This window comes from Mus musculus, chromosome 2, assembly GCF_000001635.26.
Source record: "Mus musculus strain C57BL/6J chromosome 2, GRCm38.p6 C57BL/6J".
Lineage (NCBI taxonomy): Eukaryota > Metazoa > Chordata > Mammalia > Rodentia > Muridae > Mus > Mus musculus.
Genome location: NC_000068.7, coordinates 121,017,016 through 121,038,257, shown reverse-complemented (window position 1 = coordinate 121,038,257; position 21,242 = coordinate 121,017,016). Strand labels below are relative to the sequence as shown.

The 21,242-nt window shown below is 46.4% G+C and overlaps 1 protein-coding gene across 2 annotated transcripts; it reads left to right on the top strand.

The window, feature by feature from the left end:
* Positions 1-1,380: 1,380 nt before the first annotated feature.
* Positions 1,381-20,367, top strand: Epb42 (erythrocyte membrane protein band 4.2). Of its 2 annotated transcripts, none has more exons than NM_013513.3 (13): positions 1,381-1,674; positions 3,660-3,845; positions 4,761-4,994; positions 8,172-8,290; positions 9,102-9,206; positions 10,437-10,614; positions 11,038-11,176; positions 11,459-11,562; positions 12,272-12,514; positions 13,474-13,773; positions 16,366-16,526; positions 16,726-16,859; positions 18,645-20,367. In NM_013513.3, exons 1-13 carry the CDS (start codon positions 1,665-1,667, stop codon positions 18,805-18,807), a joined length of 2,076 nt encoding a protein of 691 aa, NP_038541.1. In that variant the 5' UTR covers positions 1,381-1,664; the 3' UTR covers positions 18,808-20,367. The 2 variants fall into 2 exon arrangements, with proteins under 2 accessions (NP_038541.1, XP_006498790.1); XM_006498727.3 differs by lacking the exon at positions 1,381-1,674 and adding an exon at positions 2,815-3,047 and having other exon boundaries at positions 18,645-20,046.
* Positions 20,368-21,242: the final 875 nt, after the last annotated feature.

The following is a 21,242-nucleotide window of genomic DNA, read 5'->3' as shown; positions in this document are numbered from 1 at the left end:
CTGCAACCCTATAGGTGGAACAACATTATGAACTAACCAGTACCCCCAGAGCTCGTGTCTCTAGCTGCATATGTATCAAAAGATGGCCTAGTCGGCCATCACTGGAAAGAGAGGCCCATTGGACTTGCAAACTTTATATGCCCCAGTACAGGGGAACGCCAGGGCCAAAAAGTGGGAGTAGGTGGGGAGGGGAGTGAGGGGGCAGGGTATGGGGGACTTTTGGGATAACATTGGAAATGTAAATGAGGAAAATACCTAATTAAAAAAAAAAAAAAAAGATCATAAACCTGAAGATCAGCCGGGGAAGTTTGGTGTCTTAATGATACTGAGGCATCCTATCCAAGCTCCGGAGCTACAGTCTCATCTCTTCATGTCTTCCTTCTGCCCTCCAGTCCTTTTCCTCACAGCCCTTCCACATTCCTCGGGTTTATTTCTGATATTCCACCTCTCATTGTTAAGTACTGTAAGTTAAGGCTTTAATTACATTTCCAACAGTCAGTAATTACAGGTGTGAAAACTACTATACTGGCTTCAGGATGCTGGTACTGGCCAGGTCCTAGTCACCTTTTCTCATCATGTTTAGATGTGTGTTTTCCAGGTAAAAAAAAAATCAAATAATGAAAAATCTGATTCTTCAGTTCTTAGGGAAAATGTCTTATCTGGAGGTTAGGAGGCAGTAGGGCTTCCTTCCTTCCTTCCTTCCTTCCTTCCTTCCTTCCTTCCTTCCTTCCTTCCTTCCTTCCTTCCTTTCTCTCTTCTTTTTTTGTCATTATTCTTCAAGGAGGTTATAGTTAAAAGTTTTAAAAGGGTGAACAGCAAAGCAAGCCACCCGAGCTTCCCTGTCCACAGGAAACAGTGCTCACTCATGTGGCCTGTTCTGTGTCCTTCCACGGGCACCTCACATACCAGCTGCCCCGAATGTTCCCCTGGACATACATTGGCAAGCCCAGGCAAAGAGCCAGAAAGTCCGGGAGGGCCAGACAGGAGACCCTTTCCTGTGCCTTCATCCTTAAGAACCAAGGAGGAAGCAGAAGGACTAGAGCAGAGCCCCAAACAATTCTAAACTGTCTCTGGTTGGCTGTCCCAGAGCAGGTCATCTCCAAAGAGCGTGGGCCCTGGCCTCTGTATTTTCTTTTTCAACAGTCTCTATTTCCTTATCTCGTTCAAACAGATGGTTTCCTGACATGCATATGGTAAGCAGCTGCTCATATTTTACTTGAGGCAGGAGGTTCAGAGTTGGGTTCGGACCCACTGTTTATACAGCAGCATCTAGAGTTGTCCAGAAAACATCTGTGAAGGGTTCTTGAAGTCACTGAAGAGTCAGGCTTTGAGGAACTTTTTCCAGCCAGCAAGTCTTCTCAGGAGTTATTGATCTAGCCTGACAGACAGAGGCCTGCCTAGGCCTCCTGCCTAAGCGGCATCATGAGAGAGGAAAGGGTCACTCCCAGCAGCTGGCCTAGGAGATAGCAGCAGGGAGGGAGCAGGAGCCAAGACACCTGCCAGCAGGCTCACAGGAGGAGTGAGGGGAATTGGCTTTTCAGAGGCTTTAAACCAACAGAAGTCCACCATCTTCGCCAGTGTGGAGATAGATCTAGAGAGAGAACACAGAAGCGACAGTGTGAGGTCAGCACTTCCTGGGCTGTGGATTCCAGTAGCCTGCAGCCATGGGGCAAGGTAAGCTAACCCAGTTCTTGGCTGCTGGGTGACATGTTTTTATTCAAGGAAATAAGTTGGTCATGGAGGTGACAGTAGGGTATGTAAGATGTGAGGAGTGGGAAGAGAAATGGTGGTGGTGTGAGTGTGGGGTAGGCAGTTGCATGGCAATTTTAATTGCACTTATGAATAATTATCATGCATTTGTATTCATAGCCCAGGATCAACATAATGCAAATGGCTACAACTCTCTAGGCTATGATACAAATGAGTTACACCTGAGGTGCTGGCTCCTTTTTATGTCAACTCAATACAGGCCAGAATCATTTTGGAAGAGAAAATCTCAATTGAGAAAAAAAAAAAATCCCCTGTGGCTTGGCCAGTGGGCCAGCATGTGGTTCATTTTCTCTATTGTCGATTGATGTGCGAGGACCCAGCCTACTGTGGGTTGTGCCGTCCTAGGCAGGTGGTCCTGGGTAGTATATAAGAAGGCAGGCTGAGTAAGTCAGTAAGTAGAGCTCCTCTGTTCCTTCGAGGCTTCTGCTTCAGTTCCTGCCTCCGGGTTCCTGCCCCAATTTCCCTGAATGATGGACTACATAAGATAAAATAAACCCTTTCTTTACCAAGTTGCTTTTGGACATGGTGTTTTAACACAGCAATAGAAAGAAACTAAAGATGCCTGGGAAATCGTGAGGCTCGCATCCTCAAAGCTTAATAGGAGGGAAGGGATGGTGGGAGCTGGTTAACACAAGTACAGTGGACAGAGACAGGCAAAGCAGTAAGACAAACCCATTGAGAGGACTTAGAAACTCTGGGCACCTCCGCTGTGAGGGCCAGCACAGTGCAGCCTGAGCCCCGAGTGCATCTGAGAAATTCTTCTTAGGGCTGATTCCACGTTCATGGTCTGTCATTGAGGGAGCAAACATCGACTGGGAAATCAATTGTGTTCAGCATAGTGCTGGGCAGAGAATGCAGACATGAAGTACACACAGCCTCTCAATGAGCTCGCTCGCTGGGATGGCGGTGGGGGAGGGGTCAACGGGCAGGGAGCAGTGGATGATGCTTGTAAAATGGGACCAAGCTCTACCTGGAGAAGTCAGCAGGGACTTTAGAGGAAATGTCTCTAGGTATTAGAAGGTGACCAAGCACCTTTCAGGTAAAAGAGAGAAGCCTTCAGATAGAAAAAAGTCCAAAGGATTCTGAAGAATAGCTCACACCATGATGCTGTGGTTACTGAATGACCCCAGTGTACCTGGTTCACATCATGTGACAGCTCACCCCTCCACCACCCAGCCAACTCAACCATCAGAGAAGGTGGGCTCACAACTCAGCCACCTCCTTTCAAGTGTCATGAGATGGTGAGCCTTTAGATCAAAACTCACACATGATCTCAGGTGAGTTGATTCTATTCTCAGTCTTGCCCATCTCATCTTTATGACAAGAGGATTTGACTCAGTGGCCTCAAACCAGTTCTAATATTATCTAATTGTGCTCTCAAAACCCTGAATGTGGCACTAAGCCTGTAGCTCGGGGGTGGAGTGCTCACCTGGTAGGCACAGGCCTGTGTTCCATCCCAGGCACTGGGAAGGGGGATTCGGGAATATTAGAAGTTCAACATCAGGTACACAGAAAGTTGAAGACTAGCCCAGGGTACATGAGGCCCTGTCTCAAAAAAGAGGGATATGAGGAGTGGGCAAGATTCGAGATTTATTCATTGTTTGGATTCAGAGCCAGAAATAAATGTTAATGTTTAATGGGTCTTAATACACGTTTGTCATTATGCTAGTGCAAAGTAAATGCTAGCACAGAAACGGAAGTGTATATGTGTGTAACTCATTTCGTATAACTCTTCAAAGAGGGACAGTTAGTCTAAAGAGAGGAAAGCTGAAGTTCAAATGAGCTGCACAGCTAACAAGGAAATGGAGCCTGGAACTCGAACCCCACTCCTGGAAGGTGACTTTTATTCACCTTCCTCATATCTATGACTTCAATTTGTCCCACAACAGCTCTGAGCATCAAGAGCTGTGACTTCCACGCAGCAGAAAACAACGAGGAGCACTACACCAAGGCCATCAGCTCCCAGCACCTTACTTTGAGGAGGGGACAGTCCTTCACTATCACCCTGAACTTCCGTGCTCCAACCCACACATTTCTGTCTGCCCTGAAGAAAGTGGCTCTCATTGCACAAACGGGTATGTGTGACAGGCCTAGACCACTGTGGGGACTTGGGGTTCTGGAGGGGGAATTTCTTCCAAGCATCCTCTCGGAAGACCAAGGGACAAATGGTCCAAGCAGTAGCTGGGCCTTAAGCTGTCCTGCTTAAGGGGATAATAATAATAATAATAATAATAATAATAATAATAATAATAGATAATGTGTGTAAGAAATGCTGTTCATTATGATTCTGGAGTGCCCGGCTGCATCGCTGTTAAGAGCTATGATTTGACTGCCACTTTGTAGAAAAGGCTGCGTGGGCTTTGACTCTGGCTATGCACAGAGTCTGCACTCATTGCGGAAATCTGTATAATCTATTAAGCACTTCATATGCAACATCTAATTTACTTGCTTCACAGGCTCTCCGGCTCTGTGGGGTCTGCTTCCTCAGAATCAGCCAACCATGATGGAACATACTGGGGCAAAGGTTGTCCCTGTACTGAATGAGTACAGCCTTTCTCTTTTCATCAGCAATTCTTAAAACATACAACATAGTGACTTTATGTAGCAGTCACCTGTATAAGGATTCATACATAATGAAAAGATTAATATGCAAGAAAATACAATGCCATGGTATTTTATATAAAGAGATATAAACAACCTTGGATTTGGGTGTTGCAGGTGGTTCTGGAACCAATACTCCTGGGTCAGAGGGATGGTTGTACCATTATTACACCCATTTTGTAGACTGTGACCCTTTCATAGACACGGATCCATAAGCACCCAGAGCCTGTGTTCACCCATTATCCTCTAATGTTTCTCTGTATAGGAGGCCCTCTTTTCTTCTCCTCCAAAACTAGTTGGCACCTCCTCCATTTTTGTAAGACCTTGATTTATACCTCTGACCTGTGACCTGGAAGTCCAAATAACCAATTTATTACTGTGCATTTCAGGAGAGCAACCTTCCAAGATCAATAAGACCCAAGCCATCTTCCCAATTTCCTCTCTTGGGGACCAAAAAGGGTGGAGTGCAGCAGTGGAGGAAAGAGATGCCCAACACTGGACCGTCTCTGTGACCACACCTGTGGATGCTGTCATTGGCCACTACTCACTCTTGCTTCAGGTTTCAGGAAAGAAACAATACCCCTTGGGCCAATTCACACTGCTCTTTAATCCATGGAACAGAGGTAAGTTTGGACCTAAGCTGGTCTGAGATGCACAGGGATGCAGGGAATCAGAGCTGGGATACAGCTCCAACAGGCAGCCCTGTGGGTAACACCAGCATTAAATTCCAGCAAGTATCTTCTCAGGCTCAGGGTTCCATCTTGGTGTCCCTGGGACTTCATGTTACAAGTGTATACTTATCTTACTGACAAACGCTGGTGCTGCTTCAGACTATTTTGGATGCTTTGAGATGAACTAAAAAATCTATCCTTTACTGTAATAATAGAGAAAAGAGGAGCTGGAAAGATAGATAGCTCAGCAGTCAAGAGTGAAGACAAAGGCTTGGATCCCAGATCATAAATAGCAAGCCAGGTCTCCAACAAATGCCTTTAAAGCCAGGTCCGAGAGATCCGATCTGCTCTTCTGGCCTCTGAATGCCCAGGTAGACACCAGAGCACCCATGTGTACATAAACTGAGATAGACACACAGATACACAGACACAGTCACACACACACACACACACACACACACACACACACACACTCACACACAGAGTGAGGACGAGAACTAGGAAGAGATACAGGAATGAGGTGGTCTAGGGGATGGGGTTTCTCTATGTCTTTCCTGTCTCTCCCAGTTTCTCTCTGGGATGTAGTTGGGTTTTGAGGCATCAATAGATTATCTAATGAAAGGAAACATTTTTAAAGAAAAAGAACACAAAATTTTGAATTGCCCAACTCCTCTAGAATGTGAAAGGAGTCTGTGTTACAAGGGTCCTTATCTTCATCAGCGTCATGGTAAAGGAGTCCTATCTTGTGGTTTTGTTTCTCTCCACTCATTTATTCTGTTATTAAGGCATGCTGTGGGGTCCTCTCCACACTGACCTGTCTAAAGTCCTGTAATTGAGCTGGCCTAGAAGTGGCTCCTCTGAGGTCAGATGGCCTCCTATGAAGTACAGCTCTGGTCAAAGCTGAGCTTCATCTAGTAGACCTAGGTGGTTTGTCCAAATGAGGCTACCATGGGACATTGTCCCTTCCTTCTTAGTTTGAGATTCAAGTTTCTTTCCCTTTAAAATCTGTCATGCCCATCTTAATCCTGCAGATTCTTAGGGGTTGACTAGGAGAATGGAAACCTTTCTCCTGGCTTTCGTAGCTTCAAGACACGAGACACACACTTCCTTTCCTTTTCAATAATCTCACTGTCAGCCCGAAGGGCCCCCTTTATAAGACAGAGTGGGACACCAGAGGAAATATGGGGAAAGAAAATAACTTCCCCAGGTTCCTACAGTTCCATGCCTAGAGCCAAACCCCAGGCTCTTTCCTCCATGATGTCTGAAGCCAATGGACAACTTCAGTTGTCCAGGTTGAGACCTCCAGTATCCACCCCTTACTTTATTTAGTTCCCAGCCTGTGTGTGGTTCACAACCCCTTAAGGTGTCAAACGACCCTTTCACAAGGTTCATCTCAGACCTCTGAAAACCACAGACATTTACATTACAGTTCCTAACAGTAGCAACATTACAGTTATGAAGTAGCCACAAAAATAATTTTATGGTTGGGGGTCACCATAACATGATGAACTGTCTAAAGGGTTGAGGACTTCCTAAGGTAAGTCCTGCCTGTTCTCAGCCCAGGGCCTTCCTTTGTGTCTCAGCACGTTAAACAATAAATAGATGGGAACTCCTCTATCCTGGTGTCTTTTGCCCCGTGTTATTCATTTGTAGATTCAGGATCCTTCTGCTGAGAGAGGTCCCACATTTTGCCACATAGTGACAGGAAGATCTCAGGGCCACTCTCCCAAAGCTGAGGCTTTAGTACATCCCAGGTGACCAGAGTCTACATTCAAAGCTGGCCCCTGGCAGCCAAAACACAGTCCCAACAAGGCAGTGCAAGGGCAGCACTGGGTTCTGAAGGAATCCACTCATGATTCCACTGCTAGGATTCCTGCCTTCTTGCTCCATTTATAGGACTCCCAACTAGAGAAGCCCTGCTATGGAGGGATTGGACAGTGGGAGCCATTGCCTCTGCTCCTCTGAGAGATGACTGAGAGAGGTTCCAATGGGCTGAGTATGGTAGCACATGCCTTTAATCCCAGTACACAGGATGCAGAGACAATACTGTATGCCTGGGCAGCTCTTAAGTGCTTAGTGTTTCTGTAGCCTAGAAACTCTTTTCCTTTAATGTTCCTAGAAACTAGTCGAGCCACCCCACAGTACCTGAACTCGTGCACACATGAACACACACACACACACACACACACACACACACACACACACACACACACACACTGACTGCCTGGCTACCAAGGCTGAGAAAGAAAACCTGACAAGAAAAGCTGAACCCTATGCTGTTTCCAGCGTCCTCAGTGAACAATGGTTTCATTAAAAGATATCGAGGAGTCCGGGAAGGCTCAGTGGGTAAAAGTAATTGCTGTGCAAGCCTGGTGACTTGAGGTCAGATCCCTAGAATCCAAGGGAAAACTGGACTCAATGTGCTTATGGGAAGATTGGGAAGCAGAGACAGGAGCCTCTCGAGAAGCTTGTAGGTCAACTGGCCTACCTTACACAGTGCTGCAGAGACCTGGTCCCAAACAAGCCAACGAGATCTGGGACTGACAAGCCAAAGTTGTTCTCTGACCTGCAGTCTCTTCGTGATGCTCTGCCTAACGCTTGGATAAGGGAACCGAATGAGGCAGTAGGAAAGGACTGCGATCACCCAGAGGCAGAGAACCTCCCAGTACAGAAGCCCAATGCTCAGAATTCCAGAACCCCTCCTCTTTCCTGCCGCGCCCCTCTGTTTACTCTGTTTAACCTGTGTTTAAAAGCTGTGTTCATTTCACTTTTCCCCTGAGACACTTTTGTGTTGTTACAAATTGGTCATCTAGGTAAAACTTAACAGGCTACTGGGAAACTCCCTAGGGCTTCCAGTTGAGCCAGTAGGGCTCTCATTTGCAAACCTCTTCTGGAAATCACAAGGCTTTTTAAAGAGTGGCTTGCTCCTAGCCCCACACTGATTAACAGAGGGTGAGTGGTCCAGGTCATGGGTGAACAGTGAGAAGTACCCTCCTGAGTTTGAATTGGGCCCTGGGTTGCAAGAGAGGGCTGAAACCAAACCCAACCTGGGCTAGCAGGGCAGAAGCCAGCAGAATGGAGGGCAGACCCAGCACCCTCAGGCCCTCAACCTCTCTTGCTTCTTGACAGATGATGCTGTATTTCTACAGAACGAGGCTGAACGCACAGAATATGTGTTGAACCAGAACGGCTTTATCTACCTGGGCACAGCTGACTGCATTCAGGAAGAGCCCTGGGACTTTGGTCAGGTAACAGGGACCTCTAGGGAAGAAGAGGCACACATAACCTTCAATACTCAGGCCAAAGCTTGCAGGTTCAAGAGCCCTTGTCAACCTGAGGTGCCTCTGTTCCTTTTGGACCACATTACTATACTCTCCGCAGCTGCTGCTTGGACTAGCTTCCTTCTCTTTCCCCTTGGAAAACTATCTCTGCAGTCTTCCTACCTTCTGGAAAATTCTCCCAATGCCTAAAGATGGAGGAGCTGTTCCATCGTGCCATCTAGGATAAATGCCTAGAGTCTGAGCTATGTTGCTATGATGTGTTACCTGAAGGGCCATACACATCCCAACTAGGGACTCCTGTAGAGTGGGAGCTATCTGCAGCCTTTCATACCTGGCTCAGTGCCATTAGATATTCACTAAGTAGGAATGAATCAAAGTAAATGAATTGAAATGACATGGCACTGATAGTGGCACATGCCTTAAATCCAAGCATTTGGGAGGCACTGGCAGGCAGATCTCTTCGAGTTCAAAGCCGTCCTGGTCTACACAGTAAGACCCTGTCTCAATAAACAAACAAACAAACAAACAGCCCAATACCAATCTTCATGAGATCACAGCCTATCAGGAAAATCAGCCCACAGAACAAAGCAGTGGGCATTGGATCCACAGCCAGGTGGTGTGGTAAGAAGAGATAAGAGTCAGAACATCTATGGTGGGTATTGAGACAGGTGAGGAAGATATAAGACCCAGGCTTGAGAGAGGGACAAGATAACAAATTCTGTGAGATGCTGCCTGACCTAGAAACCCTTCTTCATCTTATCCTGCGCTGTTCTTACAGTTTGAGAAAGACGTCATGGACCTCAGCCTGAAGTTACTGAGTATGGACAAGCAAGTGAAAGACTGGAACCAGCCTGCACACGTGGCCCGAGTTGTGGGCGCCTTGGTGAGCACCAGACTGGGGAAGCAGAGGGAGAGGAGATGGGACATGAGCACTCATCTGAGGGGTCCACCTTCACGGCTCTGGAAGCCCTCAGAGCACGAATAGGTCCCCTTTCCTGGGGTGCGCAAGAAGGTCTCCAGAGCACAACCTGATGGGAGAGAAAGGAAAGGCAAAAAAAAGGGATCGGGGGTTCCTCTCAGACAAAAGCCAGGGAAGGAAGAAACTGACCTGGCTATCCTCAGTGCTCTCATCCTCCCAGCCCTGACCTGCAGGCTTAAATCCCTAGGAGGGGAGATGTGCCCTCTCCTTCTCAGTGCTTGCTATGGTAATCCAATGGTCTTGTTTTATTTCTAAATGTTCCTAAGAATATGCAAATCTTGAAGATAGCTTGGTTTTTCCATGTGTCTTAGTTTGGGTCAATATTACTATTATGAAATTATTATGACTAAAAACAAGTTGGGGAGGAAACAGTTTATTTAACTTACAAATCCAGAGTCACCATCCATTGAAGGCAACTAAGGCAGAAACTCAAGAGGGAAGGAACCTGGAGGCAGGAGCAGATGCAGAGGCCATGGAAGGGTACTACTTAGTGGCTTGCTCCTCATGGCTTGGTCATTGCTTTTTTAAAGAACCCAGAACCAACAACCCAGAGATGGCTCCACCCACAATAGGCTGGCCCTCCCCTATCAATCAGTCAGTGATTTAGAACATGCCCTATAGAAGTCATTTTCACCAATGGGGTTCCCTTCTCTCAGATGGCTCTAGCGTATGTCAAATTAACATAAAACTAGCCAGCATACCATGTCCACAAAACCCTTTCAGAGAAATAATACAGTCCCTATTTCCTTTCATAGCACTCCGTCTCTCTCTGAAAGGCAGGGTGTGGGATCAAGGCTATTCTGTAAGAAGGAAGAGGTTTGAAATAAGTGGCCTCTAGGACCCAGGGCAAACAACACTGAAGGAGTCAGGATGGGAGAAGCTGAGGACAGTAGAACCAACTCTCTTTCTCCTCCCTATGGCTGGGGCTGGAAGATGCTTTAGCTGAGGAGTCCTGGGTCTGATGCTGAGGTTATAAAGCAGTTAGAATATAAGCGGGAGCCTGGAGCATGCTGGTTGAACAAAGCTCTGGAGATTGAGTCACACACTTGTCTAGCTGCAATAAGCATTCCTTGCTGGCCCCTGCAAGCTGCCCAGCCACAGGACTCTCACTGACAACCATATCTGCCCCAACAGTTGCATGCCCTCAAGAAGAAGAGTGTCCTGCCTATTTCACAGACCCAGGCTGCCCAGGAAGGTGCCTTGTTGTACAAACGTCGGGGCAGCGTGCCCATCCTGAGGCAGTGGCTCACTGGCCAAGGACGAGCCGTGTATGAGACCCAGGCGTGGGTGTCTGCTGCTGTTGCTTGCACAGGTACAGGACAGGCAACACACAGGTCACTCTCTGGTCTGCTGTAGTGTCTAGCCTGTGTCTTAAATTGTCCCTTGACCTTCCATGTGGGAGGGACATCTCTTAAAGCTGGCATAGCCTCCTCTCCACAGCCTCCCCCCACCAATTTCCCCACCAGCTGCTGCTTCTCTCACCCCTCTGCAAATCTGAGCTCATTTACAAACTCTGCTCTCAAACTTGTTCCCCTGAAGAGCAAGCCTCAGTGTTTCTAAACCTCCCCTCTTGATCTATATTCCTGTGCTGTGTGATTTGTGTATCATTTACCAGCCTTTGTCTATTCAGTGCAGAATCCTCCTCTTTCTACAATGTCACCTGTCATTTAAGACACACCCTGTCCACCCTGGGGCTTTTCTGCCCCCTCTGATATCCCGTGCCTCTTCCTCACAGTGCTACGGTGCCTGGGCATCCCAGCTCGAGTCGTTACCACATTTGATTCAGCCCAAGGTACAGTTGGGAGCCTGCTGGTGGATGAGTACTACAATGAGGAGGGACTCCAGAATGGAGAAGGACAGAGGGGCCATATCTGGTGAGAAGCCTAAAGGAATTAGAGTTCTAGACCAGAAAGTGCCAAGTTCCATGTGAACCTCCATACTTGGAGAGCCCTGCGCTAAGAGCAGGCTTTCAGGACTCTTATAAGAGGTGGCAGCGGTCAGTGGTGGGGTGTTTTCACTCCAGGAGAGTCACTGTTCATTTTACACAGTGTCCTCCATCCCCATGGCAACAGCTCCCTAAAGTCACATTCCTAGACTCTTTTTCTTCCATATTCTTTTTTTCCCCCCACTTGAAGTTTTGCCTTTGCTACTTCTAGGGTCTTCCAAACGTCTGTAGAATGCTGGATGAACAGACCTGATTTGTCCCAAGGTTATGGTGGATGGCAGATTCTGCACCCAAGGGCTCCTAATGGAGCTGGAGGTAAAGCCTAAGGGTGGACCCAGGACCAACCAGGGCTGCAAGAGCTGAAGGGGTCCCTTGCAAAGGATCTAGGAGCTGTGTGTGGTCCAGAGTGGGTCTTTACCCTCTAAAACAGGAGAAGCAGAAGTAACAGTGGACAGATGGTGCCAGCAGGCTCAGGAGGCAGAGATGTCAGTTATCATGTGAGACTGTATGAACACTAGACCCACTTAAAGTCATGGGCAAGGAAATACCATCTCAATGAAGACCAAAGGATCTTAACGTGGCTGGAGGGGTGGGGAGGGGAGTTATCTGTGTGGGGGTGAAAGGAGCCTCAATTGTAAGCACAAACCTACAGAGGGAAGCTCCAAGCAGCCGAAGAATGGTGGCTCCTTGTCCTGGAACAGAACTGTCAAGGGCCTGGGACACCGAAAACAATTAAGATGGCCTGTCCCTAGCGTATTAGTATTAAAACTGGGCACTAATTGTGTTCCTCTGAGGTCCTTCCTGTCCAGTTTCTGGTATAGGCCAGGACCTAAAAGTGTTTTCACTGCATCATTGTGAGTTTCATCTCTGATAACTTTCTCAGAAATCCTGTCTCCTTCCTACCTCCGACCTTGATTCCTGAGAAGGAAAAATGATTACAGGACAAGGACTTATGCTATGAGCCCTAGCCAGAGCAGAGGTCTAAGAGGGACTCCTTTGCTCATCTGCCCTTTCTCCCCCTCAGTCCTGGGATCCTGCAGTCTGGTCCCAGTCAGAGCAGTCAAGGAGGGGGAACTGCAGCTGGACCCCGCAGTACCAGAGCTCTTTGCAGCAGTAAATGCCTCGTGTGTGGTCTGGAAGTGCTGTGAGGATGGGAAGTTGGAGTTGACCAACTCCAACAGAAAAGATGTGGGCAACTGCATCAGCACCAAGGTGGTGGGCAGTGACCGCTGTGAAGACATCACTCAGAACTACAAGTATCCTGCAGGTACTGGGGGACCATGGGAACTGGCCTGTCCACCTGAGATAGCAAATGGGAGGAAGGGAATGGGGCTACACATGAAGGCCAGAAGAGCCCTAGTCTTTTCCCCATCAACTAACAGTAGCTTTCTCAAGCCTGGCTGACATGACTGCTGGTTTGGATCAGACCCTTCTGTACTGTCGGAGGCTGAGCTGCACGGTGCACTGTGGGGCTCTCTTGGCTTCTGTTCATGAGATGTCAGTCCCCAACTCCTGACAGTCCTGATGACCAAAAATGTCTTCATGTATTCCCAAATGTCCTCTAGGGAGCCAAAATTGCCCCCAGCAGAGAACTGTTATTATGAAACAAAGCACTAAATACCGAGCCTTGTTCAAGAAGATTTTCAGGACTGAGGGAGTCTCTCTCTCTCTCTCTCTTCCCCAAGAGAGAGACTTCCCCAAGGTCACCAACTGTTTCTCTCTATTAGCATTTTTATCTATCACTTCAAATCAGGATGCTTGTAACCTGAGTCTTCCCCTTCACCCTGCTGTGAAGTCCCTGCTTGCCTCTGTCTTCTGTGTTCTTTCTCACAACCTAGGTAACCCTGCAGCTGCCTTACCTCTTGCCCATGAGATGGCCACTCCCTGGCTCTGGTCTCCATCACAGTTCCCTTTCCCATTCCACTTTCAAGGATGAACGTTCTAAGACACAAATGAATGTCCTTGTTATCTCCCCACTCAAGAATATTCCATGACTCCCAAGTTCCTTCACACACGGAGAGTCAACTTCTTGCAAAAATATCTCCAGTGACAGCACTGACCTGTCACAGAATGTGTTTTCCTTGTGCAAAAGGCAAATTCAAAGCATTTGCAAAGCTTTTTAGGATTCTGGTATCTAAGCAAAAGTGGTAAATACCTTTTAACCCTGCCCTTTCATCAGAAGAATCTGTACCTACTGGGTGCTCCCTATTCCCTTTTATTCTGCAGGATCTCTTCAAGAAAAGGAGGTACTGGAGAAAGTCCAAAAAGAAAGACTGAAGCTTGGGAAAGACAACGGCATGTGTCCTCCCAGTTGTGAGCCCTGGGATCCTCTACACATGTTCTTCGAAGCATCTAGCTCCATCCCTCTGAGTGGAGATGGTCAGCTCTCAGTGACCTTGATTAACCCCACAGACGAGGAGAAGAAGGTGCACCTGGTGATTGGGGCCCAGGCTTTGTACTACAATGGAGTCCTCGCTGCTGGTCTCTGGAGCAAGAAGCAGTTGTTCATGCTCAAACCCAACCAGGGTAACTCTCTCTGGCCCCAGCGGACACCCTGCACACATATGGTTCTTTCTTGGGCTCCACCCATGGGTTCCCAGAGACAGCTTTTAGCCCCTTGGTGCTCACTCCTATTCAACACATATACATTCACATATACAGTCACTCAACACCTATACATTCATTCTGACACACTGAGAGGACCACAATCCCAACTGCAATTAGATAAGTACACAGCCCACCCTGTCGTAAGAAAGCATTTGGGGAGACCGACAGAGTGCAGGACAGGAAGCCCCTTGTCCAGGCTGGGCAGTCTGCACCCAGATGATCCACAAAAGGCTGTTTTGAAGAATGAAGAAGGGCCAGCTAGAAAAATGTACCAAGCATTCCAGACAGAGGGAAGATGCACAAGGGTCCCTTCTCTCTTTTAGATGCTTGTTTACTTAGTCAGAGATGAGGTCACACACAGGTACTCTTCAGAAAGTCTATGTATTTTAGGGTTAAGATTCCCCGAAGTCCATCAATCCTGCTTAAACTTGGTCATACACTGGAGTCACCTGGGAAACTCTATGCCTGGTCTATACTCCAGTGTCCAAAACTCCGTAGTAGACACAAACATCAGAATTTGCAAAACTCTTGACGAAATCCCACTGCATGGGTGAGCTTCAGGAACAAGGATAGGGCTCATCCACGGGACTACAACAAATGAGGTCTCTGTTCTTCCCATCACTGGGCCTTTCCCAAGCACAGCGTGAATTAGCATGAGAGCTAGACAGTCTTGTACGTCATGCTCAGGAGGGCTGAGTTTTGTTGTCTGGGTAACAGTGGGCTAGTAAAAACTTTGCATTAGTGTGTCAATGTTATCAGAAGCCCATGTTTAAAAGAAAGACCTTTTGACAAAATGAAATGGAGGAGGTCATGTCAGAGCAGTCGTTCTTAAGCTTGGCTGTGCACAGAAGCACCCAGGAGACTTTGCAGTCCTAATGCTGAGCCTCATTGCCAGTATCTGATCTAACTGGCTTGGGGTGTGGCGTGAGGTTGGGACTGCATTATAAAGGATTCTTACATGCAGCCATAGAGAACCAGTAGGTTAAAACTAGTAACAGTTGAAATCCAGAGACAAAAGCCAGGCTAGCCTGATAGCACTCAGAAATAAGACATAACCCGAGGTGAGAGAATTTGGATTTGTGAATGTGGATGTCTGTCTATGGTTTGCATGAGCCACTGGAAGAGGGGGATGCAAGTTTTGGGAGGAAGAAGAACTTCGTTATAGCATGGTTTTTTTAAAAGCCCATGAGACAGCCAAGTATTCTGACAGCCAGCAGGCAGCCGAGAACTTAAACACAGAGTTCAAGGTCCAGTCCATGTGGGAGAGCAGGCATAGAAATTGCGGCACAGAGGGAATGACTAAGAGTCAGGGCACAGAGCACTTACAGTGCTGGAGGGCCGGATGTAAGAAGATGAGACGGCAAGGAGAGAGCCTTAGCCACACCAGCTCTGTGGATTTAGGGAAAGAACAAACATGAGGGAGACAAAGGAGTCTAAGGGGACAGGAACACACAACAAGGTTGGCAGAGAGATCCTGAGATGTCCTGGCCAAGGAGCACAGACTAGGAAAGTGGCCCAGGCTGGATCCCTGGGGTTTAAACGAATTCAACTCAGGAAGTGGAGTTCTTCCTAAAGCATGATGGGAAAAAGAAAAGGCTAAGTGGATAGTCAGAAGACAGCTACTAGAGACAGGGTCATATGATTCTTTGGCTTATTTTGAAGGTGATTCTGTTTATATGCTGTAAATAATCAAAGTAAAAACTGAAGCTTTGGGAGAGGTGGGTTATATATGGCAGCATGGCCTCTGGGCAAATAGCTGACTGGAATGATTATAGCTCACATTTACTAAGTACTTAATATTTGCTGGAAATGGTGGTGAGTGCAGTATATGCTTTAATTCATTTTTCTCCCAACTTGATGAGGTGAGTACCATTCTTAGTCCCATTTGCCCTCAGAGGAAACCAAGACACAGAGAAGTTAAACAAGTTGGCTGAGGCTACACAGCAGTGGGTGAGACTGGGGCATGTATTTTAAAAGGCATAGGACAGGGTGAGAATGGGGCATGTGTTTTAAAAGGCACAGGACTCTATGAGGACAAGGGGACAGCACATCCCCTGGGGAAAGGTAACAGCAGGGGAAATGTCTACGTCTGCAGGTTAGGAATGAGCACCAGAGCTTGAGAGAGTCCCAGTTGATAGCTAACGCTTTCTGTGACAAAGGAAGGAGAATGGGAGAAGGGGCAGGACTGTGTTCAGCAACTGCTATGTAGCAAGTTTTGAGATAAGCACTACTTTGAAGAGGGTCATGTAACACAAGTCATCCTACCATTTTTATGGCCTGATCTAGCTCACAGGCGCTTTTCTACATCCCCAGTGAGTCAGTCTGCTAAGAATGTTGGTAGAGGTAGTAACGGGGCAGGGGTCCTGGAAAAGCACAGAGTAGCCGTAGGGAATGCAGCATCTTTCTGTCTTCTGTGAGACCCCAAGTCCCGTGTCGTAGGTGGAGCTACGTTTTGATTCCTGCATGCATGCACTCCGTGCTTTGTACTGACTTGCCTATTGAATGTTGCAGTGATGAGACTATCCACCAACCTGTCCTTCTCCTGTTTTGAGCAAACCCCACCCGAGAACAGCTTTCTCCGAGTCACGGCAATGGCAAGGTACTCCCACACCAGCCTCAGCTGCTTTGCCCAGGAAAATATGGCCATTGGTAAACCGGATCTTATCATCGAGGTGGGTACTCAGTCCTCACTCGGTCACTCTTAGCTGCTATGGTTCAGGGCTGTCACTGTGGAAGAGTTTGAGGAAAGATTAGGAGGCGTGGCCTTGTTAGAGAATGTGTGTCTCTTAGGGTGAGTAGACACTTGAAATCGATGACTGTCCCTTCCCCAGAGTCTATCAGTAGTTTTCTATGTGTTGCCTCTCCCTACAGATGCCAAAGAGAGCAGCACAGTATCGGCCCCTCACTGTCTCCGTTAGAATGCACAACTCCTTAGAGGCCCCCATGCAGAACTGCATCATCTCCATCTTTGGAAGGGGACTCATTCACAGAGAGAAGAGATATGGGTAAGAGACCGTAAAAAGCGTCTTCCTCTTCTTCTGTTTTTGATTTTTTTGAGTCAGGGTTTCTCTGTGTAGCCCTGGCTGTCCTGGAACTCACTCTGTAGACCAGACTGGCCTTGAACTCACAGAGATCTTGCTGAGATTAAAGGTATGCACCACCACCACCACCAGGGTGAGACTGTAAACTTCTTATCCCACTGAAAGATCTCAACTAGTTTGGACTCACTGACCTAAAAAACCGTAATCTATCTTTTCGCCACATCACTGGAGATAAAGAGGAGGTATCTTCAGAAGTTGAATTAAAGCTACCAAATGGCCTATCTTGTTCTGGAACCACCAAGTCAACAGGAGGACAGGATGAGGGAGACTATGAGGACCCTACATAACCCCCACCGCACCTGTCCTGATCATCCAAGAAGAGCCTAGGTATTGCGGTGAAGAAGGGAGGTTGGATCTGGTACCAGAGAACGCACAGATAGGCCATGCTGGCTCTTAGTCTAACAAGGAAGCTCTCCTATTCACGACCACGAGATACAATTCTAGTTAAATTCCTTTCCTTTCTAATCTCTTCACCACCCTCCATGTCCACGTGTGGCTCTTTAGCAATGTACCATGTGTATTGTTGCTTTGTTAACTTAAACAGATGCTTTGTTTTTTGTTTTTTTTTTCTTTTCATGTATATGTGAAGTCCATTTCTTAGGCCCCATAATACTCCATTGTGTGCCTCCTACTGCTCAGTTATGATGGGCAACAAATACCTCTCACTCTGATGCCGCAAAGTTTCACAGCCAACAGCCTTGTGCTGCCCCTTCTAAGCGCGGTTGAAACTTTGGTGATGCCAGGGATTTTATCTGCGAGGAGTGGAATTTCTGGGTCACAGACTATGAACTAGTTTGTCCAGGTCTTACCAGATTTAGTAGCAGGATCCCTCCTGCACTGAGACACAGTTTCTCTCCCTACCTCTCTGGCAAATATCCAACTATTCTTTTTTCCAGTCAGGAAAAAAAAATGTCTAGCAGAAAGCCATGTCTTACTGTTCCGATTTGCCATTCTTTAGGCTAGCATTCCTTTTCCATCTTCTTGGCTGCTTTTCTTCCGTCCTTACTGCCATCATTCTCGTCGACTTCTAGGAGTTCCTGTGTATTTTACACAGGTATTAGACGTTAGTGGTATTAGACGTTGCAAGCATTTTGCCTCCTTCACTCCTGGTTGGGTACAGTTTCAAGGCAACACTGGGATTCCCAGAAGGTGGTCCATTTATTGTACCAGTGGGTACAGCATAGTGAAATTTTACCATTCTCACCAATAAAACGAGAGAGGGACCCATGAGCATTTACCTAGACTTTATGATCTTCCAGGCCAATTGTGGAGCAAAGTTCCTCAAAGAAAATTCCAAACATTTCCTTAGTTACTGAAAGGTCTACCATAGTCCAGGAAGGTCAGCCATAAGCTTCTGACACACTAGCACTCCCTCATCATGCCTACGGGACCCACTGTGCTCACCAGGAAGACATTAAAACTATAGCCTTTGCCAAACACACTGCCGGTAAGTACTATTACCAAGAACAGGGCCAAACCAAATCCCAGTGCTGTCTTGAGTCACACGGCTGCTCTGTATAGAGAAGCTCCTGTCTCCCCTCCTTTATGATCACTTCTGGCTTCCCAGCAATGTACTTAGATTTCTAAATCCTTGTGTCCCACATCTTCCAGCCAGGAAAATCAACCCATAGAGATCAGTGGAGCAATGATCCAGAGGAGAATTAACACCTATCTCTACCTTTATTTCAGATTGGGTTCTCTGTGGCCAGGAAGCAGCCTACATACTCAGTTCCAGTTCACCCCAACACATCTGGGGCTCCAAAGGCTCACTGTGGAAGTAGATTGTGACATGTTCCAGAACCTGACCGGCTACAGAAGTGTCCTTGTGGTGGCCCCTGAAGTTTCTGTTTAACTCCCAAACAACCCTCAACCGTCTAAAACTAGACATGCTCCAGAGGGGAATTCTGCCTACCAAGCAACAGACCAGTGGCCAAAAATCAGCTAGATTCACAGAAACCAAAATCCATTTTTTTTCCTTGTTTTTTGGTTATTTGGTTGGTTGGTTGGTTGGTATTTTTGAGACAGGGTTTCTCTATGTAGTGCTGTTGGTCCAGGAACTCACTCTGTAGATCACACTGGCCTTGAACTCAGAGATCCACCTGCCTCTGCCTCCCAAGTACTGGGATTAAAGGCGTGCGCCACCACTGCCTGGCTCCAAAATCCATTTGTATCAAGCCAACCTAAGGCAGTCAGAAACACTATTTGTCTTAGACTAAACTGCATAAGTGATAAAAACAAGCCTTTGAAAAGACACTCAGATAACTTCTCAAAGTATAATGAGATGTTCTGACTACCTTTTCAGAGTACATTCAGATTTGGGGTGTTCAGATGTTTCATACCATTTTATTGCTCGTTAACATATCCATTAACCTACAGGAATGAAAGACAACCTAATATTTAAATCTATTTCTGATGACATAGAACAATATTGACTAAAAATAGAATTTTCACATAATACTAAAATTACATTGATTAATTCTTTCCCTGGTGGCTATTGTAAAAGACCCAAAGATGAGTGGATAGAGCTATTATAACACATTAACATAGGACCTGAAAGAATAGACTAAACTTATCTATAGCTAGATCTTCATGAGTGCTGGTGTTTTCGGGGGACTCTATTCAGGTCATACACCACACCCCACTGCAGCTTTACCCTGCTTTCCAACATATGATCTTCTAGAGCAGTGGTTCTCAGCCTTCTAATGCTGAGGTCCATTAGTACAGTTCCTCGTATTTTGGTGACCCCCAACCATAAAATTATTTTGTTGCTACTTCATAATTATAATTTTGCTGTTGTTATGAATCATAATGTAAATATCTGATATTCAGGATATATGATATGTGACCATCAAAGGGTTTCGAAATCCATGGTTGAGAACTGTTGTTCTAGATGCACACAACATATAATTTCATAGCAATGTAGTTGGAAACAATGTATCAAATTTTTTGTCTAAATTATAAATTCATGCATTTTTTTGCTTTATAAAAGTGTGTTCACATTTGAGAATACATGTTATATTAAACAATGACAAGATGGGTTTGTATAAAGAAAACAAATCTTCTTAATAAAGTGGACAAAGCTAACAAATGAGCTGTGGTGGTTTGACTGAGAAATTCCCTAAAGGCTCATAAATGAAAACTCTTGGTCCCTAGTTAGTGGAACTGATTGAGAAGGATTGGGAGGTGTGGCTTGTTGGAGGAAGTGTGTTGCTGGTGGGTGGGCTTTGAAGTTTCAAAAGCCCAAGCCAGGCCCAGTGTCTCTCTTCCTGCAGCCTGTAGATTGAGATGTAAAACTCTCAGCTACTTCTCCGGGCCTATGTCTGCCTGAATGCTGCCATGCTCCTTGTCATGATGACTAATGGACTAAACCTCTGAAACTGTAAGCAAGCCCCAATTAAATGCTCTCTCTTATAAGAGTTGGTATGGTCATGGTGTTTCTGCACATCAATAAAACACTAAGACAGAAATTAGTACCAGGAGAGTGGGTTATTGCTGTGACAGACCAGACCATGATGATTTGGGGAGGATTATGGAAGGACTTTGAAACTTTGGGCTAGAAGTCATTGAGTGCTGAGGGCTCAGTAGGATGTTCTGTAAGGGCTTGGAAGATAAGATTATTGAAAGCAATGAAGACAGTGGAAAGTTTGTGAACTTTCAAAGGGAAGTAAAGACTCCATGGGGTCATATTGGGAAGAAGTCTGTGGTGTCTGCTCACCTGGAGCTGAAGAACTGGATCTGATTAACAAAAGAACAGAACCATTAAAGTAAAACCCTTGCTTTGCTGGGATAAGAGATGCTGGTCAGCTGGGGCTGAAGAATTAGCTGCGATTAAGAAGAGACCAGCTTCCTCAGAGTCAACACACAGAAGCTGTGTTCCAGGGGCAGCCATAGTTATGCCTTGTGCTGGCAGCCAGACTTGGTGATGTAAGTTACTCAAGTGGTGCTGTTTTTGAAGGTGTGAATGTGTCATGGGAGCAGCTGAGGCTTGGCAGTTTGTGGCAGGGTTAGAGTTCCTGAACTCAAATTAGAGTAAATCCCAGATATAGAACATGGATTTACTTGCACTGATGGAGTGTGGTTTTGCTTTGTTCAGATTGTGACTGTACCCTGGTTCTTCCATCTTGAAGTAAGAAAGTATTTAACTTATTTTTGATTTTACAGGAGCCCACAGTTTAGAAACTGAATTTAAAAAGAGATTTTAGGTTTTAAAATACACTTTTTAAGTCAGGGTCTTTCTGTGAGCTCTGGCTGTCCTGGAATATACTATGTAGACCAGGCTGGCATCGA

Bases quoted from the DNA above. Each gene is read 5' to 3' on its own strand.
- Epb42 (NM_013513.3), top strand. The intron at 4,995-8,171 runs GTAAGTTTGGAC...GCTTCTTGACAG, and splicing joins CTTTAATCCATGGAACAGAG to ATGATGCTGTATTTCTACAG. The intron at 8,291-9,101 runs GTAACAGGGACC...CTGTTCTTACAG, and splicing joins AGCCCTGGGACTTTGGTCAG to TTTGAGAAAGACGTCATGGA.